Consider the following 12653-nt stretch of genomic DNA (forward strand, 5'->3'; position numbering starts at 1 on the left):
CTATATATGTTGATGATGTGTGTATAACCTCATCATTCCTAGAAGAAATTACCACATCACTTGTGTTGCATATAACCAAACAACATCTCTTTGCATCTGGATAAAACATGCTGACAACCAAACACCGGTGCCTATGTTGCTGCTCAGCCACAATGAGAACGATGTAGACAAACAAATAATGTGCAAAACTCATCCAGGCTTAGTCGGGCTACACATACAAAGTGCCCAAAATAGGTGCAGGTAACCCGTAACCGTAACAAAATGTCAAGGGGCATATATGTAATTATTTCCAAATTACAGGAGCATCTGAAAGTCTTCTGGGGCAGGTCGGCATCAGGTGGGCGCTTTGTGTTTCTTCCTACACCCGCAAACCCTCCAAACCCCCCAACACACCCCAACAAAGAGGAAGCGAGAGCCGCCGCGATGCAGCAAGCGATGCCCATGCCGCCGGCGGCGGCGGCGCCGGGGATGCCTCCATCTGCTGGCCTCAGCACCGAGCAGATCCAAAAGGTTCCCTCCCTCCCCCTCCCCATCTCTGTCGGCTCTCCATATGGCTGGCGTGCCTCCTTGCTGGGCTTGAAGGGTTGGTTTCCGGCCAAATATTCGATCGTTTGTCGCCCCTACAAGTTGTGGTTTCGTCTGGTGGATTAATAGAGATGGCGTTTAATTCACCGATATTGATGTGATTTGAATAGCTTTTTTCTGAGTTCGTTGATATCAGTATTCTCCTTCAATAAATTAATAACGGAAACACTAACGCCCACAGGTGTGGGCGTTTGCATTTCGCCCACACGCGTGGATCCGCGTCCGTTTATGGGTGCACGAATCTTGGCATGTTTGTGGTGCCACGTAGGACTGGGCTGGTGTGTGGGCATTCACCCGGTCGCCCACACGTTCGTTTCACAACACGGAGGGGCCGTTGTGTGGGCGTTTAGCAGTTCGCTCACACGCCAGTTTTCACTATCGCACAAGGGCTGGTGTGTGGGCATTTGCCATCTCGCCGACACGCCCGTCTCCTCTCCCACACCCAAGCTGCCAGTTGCCATGTGTTTTGCAGTGTACATGGCAACTGCCCTAGTGTGCTTGTATGCAGATGGCAACTCTCTCTTTTTTTTTAACCCAAATATGTCAGTTGCCATGTGTTTTGCAGGGTACACGGCAACTGCCCTAGTGTGCTCGTAAGCAGATGACAACTCTCTCTTTATCCGAACATATTGTTTTGTCATGTCTTTTTGTAGCGCTACACGGCAACTGCCTAAGGTTTTCAAAATCATGGCAACCGTTGTAAACCAGACCATACATGGCAACTGCTTAGTGTTAGTAGGTGGCAATCTCTAAAGTTTTCAAATCATGGCAGCTATAGTTAACCAGACCATACATGGTAACAGCTGCAGTTGTCCAAAATGGCATCTCGCACTTGACCTGAGATGGCAACTGCAGTTGAGCAACCATGGCAACTGTAGTTGTCCGACATGGCAACTGTAGTTCAACGACATGGCACTGCAGTTAAACGAACATTAAAGAGGGTCCGGACCATGCAACTGTGGGGACACGTGCTGACTGTCACGCGGGGCGTGCGGGACCGTGAGGTAGGTGGCTGAGAGAGGTCGTGTGGCAGTTATCCATTTTGCCCACACGTAGGCGTGTGAGAGGGACCGCAAGGAAAAGAAGAGGCGTGTGGGCGTTAGTTATTTTGCCCACACATAGGCGTGTGGGCTGGTCGTCTTAGACACCACACAAAACGTGTGGCCAGACCCTTTAACGCCCACACGTGTGGCAGTTATCGTCGTCCATTAATATAGTATTATCTCCATCCTTCTATAGCCTTATTTCCAATCCAGCTGCCAATCTTCAAATGTTGCTTTTGTTTTGCAGTTACTAGCGACTAATTACTGTGACGCATCCTTTATTGTCTTGCTAGATTCAAACAAGTTTTATTTATTTTTGCTTCTTGCTGGTGAATGTTGATGCATGTACTGCTTAATGGAAATGGAGTATGGTTGGCTTTGTTCTACTAACGAAAACCTACATTGTTCGACCAAGTTGCTTTACTCCAGAAAAATGTCGAGAGCAACCCTGGATTTATTCCTTTTGAACTGTTTTCCAAGTTATCAAGGGTGCTCATGCTTATGCTGTGCAACAAACGGACCAAACATTTTCACTCCAAGAATATAGTTCTATACTTTTGACTCCCAACCTCCAAATGATCTCTAGTTCTTTAGATTTATACTAATGCTTTGTGGTCCTTTCTTCTTTCTAGCTTTGTAATTTGGGCATTGGGATGATTGAACAAAATCTTCAGTCCCGATCTTTAATCCTTGTGTTTTCGTGCAGATCGTCAAGCTGCACTGTGTTATTTTTGTTTATTTGTATTTTGTTGTTCACCTGGCTTTCTATTTGAATTTACTAACTCTATACACGACCTGTTATAATTATTCATTCCCCCTAATTGGCATTATCCATTGTGCAGTACCTGGATGAAAATAAGCAACTAATTTTGGCTATCTTGGAAAATCAGAACCTGGGAAAGTTGGCGGAATGTGCTCAGTATGTAACGGACTGAACCTCTTTTTCTGCAGATCATACAATTCAATATGGCCTTTAATTTCGCTAACTGTTGAGCCATTCTGCTTTCCGTTGCATTCTTGCTTTGTATGCGCAGAATATAATTATTGTGTTTCTGCTGCCATCTTCAGCTGTTCTTACTTATCTGTTTACATTTATCGTTAGCTAGTACCATTGTTCTAAAACCAGACCAGCGGACGCCCAACAGGCCAACAGTAAATATTGGAACTGGCTGCTGGTCTGTTCAGTTAAAATAAGTAAATGGAGCAGACAAAAAACTGCCAAAATAATATGCTTGCAAAGACAGCCAAAATATTATGCTTGCAAAGAAAATGTCTGCTTGAGCAGCTGAGCTGCCAGTGAATTGAATTGGTACTTCTGCTTTAACACCCTTAGCCATTACCACATGTGATATGATTGATGTGGATATGGTTAGTCAAGAAACACTACTTCTTTGATGATGGAGTGCTATTGTTTTGTGAACGCAAAAGCACATACTTGAGTTTTGTAAACTGTATGTTTGGCTTGGTGTCTCAAATTTGGCTGAGGTGGCCACTGAACCTAACAAGTTTTTTTGGGTGTCATACAAGGAAGTATATTGTTCCAAACATTAATATTGAACCACAGGTCAACTGTCTAGACTCTAGAGTACCAGTGAAAAAGGTTGAACGGATCATTGTATGATTATCTTTTAATACTAATAAAGTGGTGTGTCTTGGCGCCCTGTGTTAAAAGCACCCAGTACAGCATGGTAATATGAACACCACCACTAGCTTGTATTCACACAATAGCTACTGGACACACAGAGATTGAATATTGACGGGTGTGTCCCCTACCACTGAACAAATATTCCTGTAGGTGACACACACAGGAAGCCAAACCCTAGTGGTTAAAGGGTCGTCCAACCATCTTCAGTTACCATCCAAGCACCAACTTGGTTCTTTATGTGTCTTAATGTTTTGATCGATAGAGAAGATATCACCATCAACCTTTGTGCTGTGCCTCTAGGGGGTTTACATTGTGTTTGCAACCCAATGCCTCATGATGTTGGTACCATAAGTTCTGTGTCTTCTCCCTTCCTCGGTTTGAAGACATAAGTGCACGCAGTGGAGGGACATAAATATGTGGATTTGATACGTTGTAGTGCATTCAATCAAAACATGTGCATCTTGTGGATGGCCGCAGTTTTCTTAAATATTCATCATAGTTTATTACAAGTATGTGATGTTCGTGAACTTAGTATTACTATATGTTTTTCCCGCCAAAGGTTTAGCTGCCTTACTATATATATTATGTTTACTGTTTTGCATTTGAAGCAAAAAAAATTAATATTTCCTACACTTGGAAACTACTGCTTGCAATGGTTAATAGCGGTAGATATTATACTATAATTTATGTTGAATCATGTAAACTTTAATATTTTGGAACTGGTCAGACACTTGCTACGTCGTGATAACAAATCAAATTGTCCTTCAAGTTTATCCGTACTATTAAAGAGGAGTTTCTACTTCCTACGTTGTTCGTCCCCTCAGGGCCCCACCGATCAACGGATCTTCCCACGATTCTCTATTTCCTTTTACCGACCGCAACCCCACCCAGTTTGGTAAGCGCTGATTCAAGTGCCATAATAAACAAATCAATCATCAATAAAAAATTGTCTCCAGCTGATTCACTACCATACACGACAAATCAATCAATCTATCTACATCTATCTACTCTACACTACCTAAAAAAGACATAACGTTGCCATTCCGCCTCCATTCCATGCTTAGCACACCAAGAAAACCAGGGGGAAACCGGTCCGCTACAACCCACACATGCATGTCCGTCCTCCTCCCTATTCCCTCTACACTCTGGGTTTATTTCTTCAAGGTTAATCAAGTCTTTGCTTTTTTAGAGAAAGAGAGAGAGAGGTTGGTGGAGGAGTTATTTAACGGTAAATCGAATCAACAATACCACCTAATGTACATGAGTATTCTAAAGGTATATATTAGACATGATTGATGTTAAACCATTAGAATGTGTATGCCCCTGTAGCAAGGCACAGTCAATTAGCTAGTCTGAATAAATTTCAAGTTACGACACCACATCTGTTGGAGAAAAAAAATCACTAATGAATGGTTATCATTACTTCCAACTTCCAAGAGCCATAAAATGTATCTTAACCTCTGCTCCGTATATCTTTGTTTTTCATGTTAACTGACATTTGTCTTCTTTACGTACCTCAGCTTTTTGTGAATAACTGTAGCTACAAAAGGTTCAAAATTCGTATAAAGGATTATGAGAAACATCTGCTTTGTAAAAACATATAAGTGTAATACGCATATGTGTGCATGACTACACAAATACTTGTGTCCGAAAAGGAATGCTAGACAAGTGTCAAATATCTAAACTGAAAGATACCATAAGATTTGGTTAAAACTCTTCCATAGTCCCTGTATAGTTGGCAAAAGAGAAATAGCAGGATATCAGAAGTTAACCCTGCCACTAGTTGTATATTTGAACATGAAGGTAGTTGTCTGTTCATTTTCAGAAGCGAACTCTGGCACGAGATGCACTATTTGTGGAAGCGCTGGGTTGCTCTGACTGTGGGGGCACTTACAAGCGGCATCGAGTCAATCCATGACTATTGTCGTTAGAGCACCCTGTCGTGGTTCTTGCGCAGGTGCTTGTCTGCGCTTTGACAAACTTATTTTAGGTGGTTTCTTCTAGTAGGCAGGAGAACAGCAAGGCCATGGTGGTAGTGGCGCAATGCACAGACGGGTAGGGTGCCCGCGAGAGCGTGGAGGTAGAGACGATTTGCTTATGTTGTCCTTGCGCAGGGCGGTCATAATGTTGAGGATCTAGACCGTGTCGCCAACCTCCTAGCACCTGTAGCGTCCCTTCTCCCCCGGAAGTGTCACATAAAAGACTTGCAGCCATGTCAGTGAAATGGCCCACATACTTGTCATGCTGTAACAAACACTCAAAACTGTCAAAACATGCATTCTTTTGATCTACAACACATTGTTGCTAACTAAGCTTTACTCTCTTGGACTTACGTCTACGAAGCACTGATACGGCGATACGAGTACGGGGACACGGGACATCTTAATTTCCAGAAACAGAAATACGGCAATACGGCGAGTATATACGAATAATTCATAAAATGACATTTGAAATCTCTAAAAAAACTTATATTTAGGAAAGGAGGGAGTAATAAAGACAACATAATAGGATGCGTGAGATGCGATGGGAATACTGCCCCATTGGGTGCCTCCATACTTCTTTTCAAGTCCTGAAACATCATCAATGTCCTCATGGTGTATGCAAAATAGAAAATACTCCCTCTGTAAACTAATATAGGACGTTTTAGAGACTTGTGTCAAGTCTCTAAAACGTCCTATATTAGTTTACAGAGGGAGTACATCATGTGATATTTCGGATTGCCGACACCATGCCCAGCCTCTTCACCTGCGCCTTCAACTTCAGTACTGTTGCTCGCAGTACCACCAAGTGAAGACTGGCTAGCTGCCATGCCACTCCCAGCAGATGCCATGTCATATTTCCCTCCCTAGCAGTAGGCAGTGGCAGCAAAGCAGCAACATCAGCTAGCAATAGCAAGCAGCCAAGCACACAGCAAGCATGCACGCGACGGAATAACTTACCTCTCTCTTGTGACGGCGGTGGAGAAGGCTCGAGTCCAGTCACTCGAGGCGGCGGTGTGGCGAGTCGACAGGGCGGCGAGGCGATTCCAGGCGGTGGTGGCGGCGCGCTCCTGCTCTCAATCCAGTGCTTCCTTGTGCGATCGAACAGAGAGCGAGAGAGCAAAGTTAGGGTAGTTTGTGACTTCTTGGGCTTCTATTGGGCTCGCTCGGGGCTGTGCTCTCGCATCGCTGTGGTGTCACGAGCGTCCTACCATATAGGCTCTTTTCTCTCTTTTTTTTTAAAAAGTAAAAAATCCTGATACTCCTGGATACGCGCATCCCGGCCTGATCATGCGTATCACCGTATCAGAGCTGCCTGGCATGCGGACATGGCAACTCTGGCCGTATCAGTGCCTCATAGCTTCACGCTGTAATATGGCTGTCTTTTACGCTTAGCATTGTTGAACAATCTTTTATTTGTGTACCAGATCAACAGTTCCATTGTGCTGGTCGCCCGGATGCCTTTGCTCGTGCATCATTTATGTCAGCGTATCTGCTCGTGTGTCACTAATCCAATGTTGCTAACTACGTTTGTTTTTGCTTTTACGATTATTGGATGTTTAAGTTCTCTGTTATTAGTCTTTTTCTCTTGTTAGCGGGGACATAATTTGTGATATTTTTGTATTTCTTAATCTACTTTGCATTGCATTGAATTGTTCTTGTGTTCTATACCTGTAATAGATAGTTGCATTCAACAAGTTTCCTTATACATAACAATATTTGCTTGTGTGAATGTGCGGTTCCTTCTGAAGCGGATATGGAGAAACACATAGGCAACTCATCTCCCATATAACTTTCAGGTATCAAGCTCAGCTTCAGAAGAATCTTTTGTATTTGGCTGCAATTGCTGATACTCAGCCACAGACCTCTGTAAGCCGTCCTCAGGTTAGTCATGTCTTAGACCAACATACAGTATACCTATATTGTTTCTGCTGTATGCACTAATGTTACTTGTGCATACAGATGGCACCACCTAGTGCATCCCCAGGGGTAGGGCATTACATGTCACAGGTGCCAATGTTCCCTCCAAGGACCCCTCTAACGCCTCAGCAGATGCAGGAGCAGCAACTACAGCAACAACAGGCTCAGATGCTTCCGTTTGCTGGTCAAATGGTTGCGAGACCTGGGGCTGTGAATGGCATGGCCCGGGCCCCTCAAGTTGAACCAGCCTATGCAGCAGGTGGGGCCAGTTCCGAGCCTTCTGGCACTGAGAGCCATAGGAGCACTGGTGCCGATAACAACGGTGGAAGCGGCTTGGCTGACCAGTCCTAAGAAAGCTACGAGCTTGCGTTTTAGGCCGCAGAATGCATGTATACTACCATCACCCGGACAAACAGAGGATCGTCCCTGTGCCCTTGAATGATAAGTGGCCGTGATCTTCGCGTGGATGATGATGAGTAGTAGCTGTTATGTTTGCCTTGGCTTTTCGGATTACAACAGACGTAGATTATTATCATCTGTGCTGTGCTTGACTTTCTGCATTTATCATAGGTCTTGTATCCAGTTTACATGGAATAATAGGTCCCAGTTGTTTGTTCCTCGTGGTGGTTGTCTGCCAACTAGACTAGTGTAAAATCCTGAAATGGTGGTAAGATGTTTTTCTCCTATTAGATGCTTATATCTTCAGCAGTTGTTGCTACTACGTTGCATTGGTTGGTGTTGAAGTAACATGATTGATTTTCCTATTAAAGAATGCTTCCTTTGCCCTGTGAATCCTGATTTTTTAGCGGAATCTTATAATTATTATCCTACATAACTACGTAGGTGATCTCCACTAAAATATTTATCTCAGCATACATGTATGCTGTTGGTAATCCTTGTGCGTAGTACTTGGCTAGATTTCCTTGTGCGTGAAATAAGGAGCACGAGCGTACTGTCAGAATTATAGAGACAAAAACAACATATTTCGTACTACACCATCCGTTTCTAAATATAAGTTCCCATTTGGAGATTTTAATGTGGACTACATATATAGACGTATTTTAAAATGTAGATCTACTCACTTTGCTCCGTATGTACCCCCTCTGTTTCATAATATAAGATGTTTTTTTGACACTAATATTGGAATTTTTAAAAAGACTTACATTTAGGAACGGAGGGAGTAGTTTCTAGTGCATGTGTTTATCCAACTAGATTTTCAGAGAAGCTCACAAAATAGAGTTGAACTACTTTATACGGAAGTTGCTGAAGTGTGACAACAAAATTATGAGAACATTTTGGTACTGCCCAGGCTCGAACTGGGGACCTTTATAATGTGTATGTAAGGTTAACGTGATAACCGACTACACCACAGCACCGTCTTGAGAGTACTTAACCCACCTGATGAACACAGAAGACTAAACATTGTTTAGGCCCCACTTGGATTCCCGTTTTCCAATCGTATCCGGCTGGTTTAGGACACACGCATGGACTGGTCGTTTTGTTTCCAGGCGTAACATTAGCTGTGACCCGTAATTTACATCTGTAAAATAAATACAAGTGTAAAATTTTACACCCAATCCAAGCGGGGCCTTAGGCTAACCATTCCAGCCCCCCTCTCCAGTGAAGCATACATCTTGAGAGTGCATGTTTCAGTAGGAGAGAGAAAGAGCTCCCGTTTACAAGTGGAATGCAAACACGTACACAGGCCACACGGTCATCATACTAATAACTCTAATATGCACGTGTACAAGTGTACAACAATGGACAATTTTGGTCGAGATTGATGCTAACAGCGTGCGGGTGGGTGGTTCCGGGCTCCATTCACCATATCCTAGACCCAAAACCACGGCGTGAACCAATGTTTGCTTACCACCCTCTTTCTTGTGGCTGCGGTCAGAATTGTTGCTGTGCGGGATTGCGCCCGTTTCCGTTTCTGTCAGCGTCACTGACCCTAAGAGCACACTAGCAAAAGCGGACCCAACCAACGATGCACGGCCCAAGCGTGCACGCGTGGCCAACCCGAGCATGATGAGACCGGAGTGGGTGGCAGCGGCTCGAGCCCAGGCAACGACTACTTAATCCTCACCCTCCAGCGAGCAAACCATCCAGTGGAATAGTGTAACGCCCCAGATTCGATGCGCCAGGTGTCTTCCAGTTATTCGCCGTCATTGCCATGTCGTTTGCTTGCGTGTTGCACCTTGCCATGTCATCATATGAATTTCATATCATGTCGTCATGTGCATTGCATCTGCATACGTGTTCGTTTCATGCATCCGAGCATTTTCCCCGTTATCCGTTTTGCAATCCGGCACTCCTATGTCCTCCGGCGTTCCCCTTTTGTCTCTTGTTGCGAGCGGGTGTTAAACTTTCTCGGAATGGACCGTGATTTGCCAAGCGGCCTTGGTACACCACCCGTAGACCGCCTGTCAAGTTTCGTGTCATTTGGGGTTCGTTTGATACTCCAACGGTTAACCGGGGAACCGCAAAGGTCTCTTTTGTGTGCAGCCCAACCCCCCTCCAAAGTGGCCCAATAACCCATCCAAACCCCCTCCATGCTCTCGGTTGTTCGATCACGATCGTGTGGGCGAAAACCGCTCCTCATTTGGAGTCTCCTAACTCCCTCTACCTATATATTAGCCCTCCTCGTCCAAATTCGCAGCCCAAACCCTAAAATCCTTCCTCCGCGCCGCCGGACATGTCCACCGACAGCCGGACACGTCCAACCGCCGCCCTTCGCGCAAATCCGGAGCCGCCACGTGGCATTTGTCGCCTCCCGCCGCCGCCGGCCCGCGGGGCCCGAGTTGGGCCCGCGAGGCCCGCGCCGCCGCCGCCGCTCGCCCGCGCGAGGGCCCGCGCCCCGCCGCTTCCCGCCACCTCGCCGGTGCACATCGCCACCGGCCGCCGCGACCCGCCGGCGCCGCCCCGCGCGCCTCCTGATGTGCCGCCTCCTCCCGCCGCTCGCCGGGGAGCGCCGCCGCAGCGACCGTCGCCTCGGATCTCCACACCGCCGCCGCATCCGGAGCGGCTCCGCCTCCCCTCCGTCAGCTCCGCCGCCGCCAGTCTTCGCCGGAGCAGAAGCTCTCCCGCACCGGCCCGCCTCCGCGCCACCCGCCGGAGCTCGCCGCCCCGCGCTGTTGCCCGCGCCGCCGCCTCGGATCCCGTGCTCCTCCGCCGGAGCCGCATCTGGCCCGGTCGTCCCCGACCTCCCCGGCCACCTCCCGCGCCTCCTCCGACTTCCTCCTCGCCGGAGAACTACACCTCGCTGGAGACGAAGCTGGACCAGATCCACCCATCCTTCGAACCAAACGCCGTCCCCGCCCCGGATCTCTCCGTCCCGCACGACCCCGTCCAGTTTCAGAGGGTAAAATTCCACAAGTCCCCGTAGTTTTCACATTCCGGTGCATTATTCTTCGTGCCATAACTCCATGCATTCTGCTTCGTTTCGTGCGTGTAATATATAGAAATGTTCATCATGAGATGCTCTTCATTTCATTCCATTATTCCATGCTTGTTTGAGTCCATCTTGATGCCCTAATCATTGTTGCAAGAGTGCTATATGATGTTAACCTGTTGAAACTGTTATAACTTGCTGTTTTGTCTTTTTCGTTGCATTTTGTGTGTGCATCCTATGAGCTTGATGTCTACATGTGCTTTGTGCCATATCATGCCATCTTCACAGTGGTGCAATCCGTGTATTTTTGTTGGTCTTGTAGTGAGTGCATAGAGCTTCTTAAGTAGGGTACTTGCTGTTGCTGTTTTGCTAGACTGATTCTGCTATATCTTGATGCTTTGTAAACCTGCTGCTACAAGTCATTCTATGCATAATTTGGAGATGTTCACTAAGGATGTTTTGTTATACATGTCATGCTATATCCATACATGCCCCTGGTTGCATTTATAGACTGCTGTAACTTGTTGTTAACTTGCTCCAAACTTGCTAAATAATGTTGTTGTTAGCCTGTTAACATTAAGTTCAATGTTGCCATGATTGTTGTTATTGATCCATGCAGCCTATGAACATGATCTTGCCTTGTTTAGCTTCATAAACATGTCATCTTACTGTTGGTCACCTTGACATGCCATGTGTTTCTCTGGGGTGAGTTGTACAAGCTCACCAACATGCCTACTTATTGTTGTTCCTGCCATGTATGAATATGTCATATCACTTGCTATGTTTACATGGGTGCCATCATATTTTCTGTGCCCTTTTGGCTCATGGTCAGTAACGGATTTTTGTTATATAAAATTAGTAGATTCATTCAATGCCTTTGTTTGCCATGATAAGTTTCTGTAACATGTCGTTTGATAGCTCTAAACATTGCAACCTGATGTTATTTCTGTCAAGTGTGAAACTGTTATTATTTGCGATCTTGACATATCCTTTTGAGCATGTTCTGCTGATTTCTGGAGTTAGCTCAGTGTTCATGTTTTGTCATGCTTTACCGGTACTTCATGCCCATGCTTTTTGTTTTTATGTTGTGATGCTGTAGAATATTGTTTTGATGCTTGCAATATGCCTAGTTGCTGTTTTGGACAGCTTGTCCTTTAAACTTGTATAGAGTATATGTGTTGAACCCTTGCTCCGTTTTGAGTGTGCTCTATATGAAATTTGCTTGATTTTGCATGAAGTTTCATATTATCATGTTGCATCCTTGTTTTGAGGTGTTTGCTTGATGTTTGTATGCATTTTGCATCAATGCCATGTTTAACTTGTTTTGCTCATATCTTCTAGGCCGTAGCTCCGAACTAAATGAACTTTATATGTAACTTGACTAGAATTTCGTGTAGATCCTCTTGGTGCATCTTAACTTGCTGTTTAACAACTTGAACATAAGGTTTATTCAGTTCTGGACCAATTTATTAATTTGCATATGAGGACGTACCGGAATTGTTATAAGTTGTTTCCGGCCCCATTTAAACTTGCCTTGATGTGTTGTTCTTGTTTGCATCATCTCTTGCCATGAGTAGCTCATCTAGCTTTGTCATGCATCATGCTTGGTTGTGCATCATGTCTTGTATATGTGTGGTGTGTTTACCATGTTGTGTGCTTCTTATCGATAGTTCCTGTTTCGTTGCGATCATGAGGATTCGTTCGTCTATGCTTGGTTCGGCTTCATCCGTTCGTCTTCTTCATGGACTCGTTCTTCTTCCTAGCGGGATTTCAGGCAAGATGACCGTCACCTTGGATCTCACTACTATCATTGCTATGCTAGTTGCTTCGTTCTATCGCTATGCTGCGCTACCTATCACTTGTTCTTCAAGCCTCCCAATTTGCCATGTCCGCCTCTAACCTTTTCACCCTTCCTAGCAAACCGTTTCTTGGCTATGTTACCGCTTTGCTCAGCCCCTCTTATAGCGTTGTTAGTTGCAGGTGAAGTTGAAGATTGCTCCATGGTGGACAGGATTATGTTGGGATATCACAAAATCTCTTATTTAATTAATGCATCTATATACTTGGTAAAGGGTGGAAGACTCGGCCTT

General features: G+C 45.3%; 1 protein-coding gene across 1 annotated transcript; it reads left to right on the forward strand.

The window, feature by feature from the left end:
* Positions 1-348: 348 nt before the first annotated feature.
* Positions 349-7944, forward strand: LOC119308000 (GRF1-interacting factor 2-like). Its single transcript, XM_037584117.1, has 4 exons — positions 349-510; positions 2471-2547; positions 7052-7136; positions 7215-7944. Exons 1-4 carry the CDS (start codon positions 424-426, stop codon positions 7521-7523), a joined length of 558 nt encoding a protein of 185 aa, XP_037440014.1. The 5' UTR covers positions 349-423; the 3' UTR covers positions 7524-7944.
* The last annotated feature ends 4709 nt before the right edge of the window (positions 7945-12653 follow it).

The sequence above is a fragment of the Triticum dicoccoides genome, chromosome 5B, assembly GCF_002162155.2.
Source record: "Triticum dicoccoides isolate Atlit2015 ecotype Zavitan chromosome 5B, WEW_v2.0, whole genome shotgun sequence".
NCBI lineage: Eukaryota > Viridiplantae > Streptophyta > Magnoliopsida > Poales > Poaceae > Triticum > Triticum dicoccoides.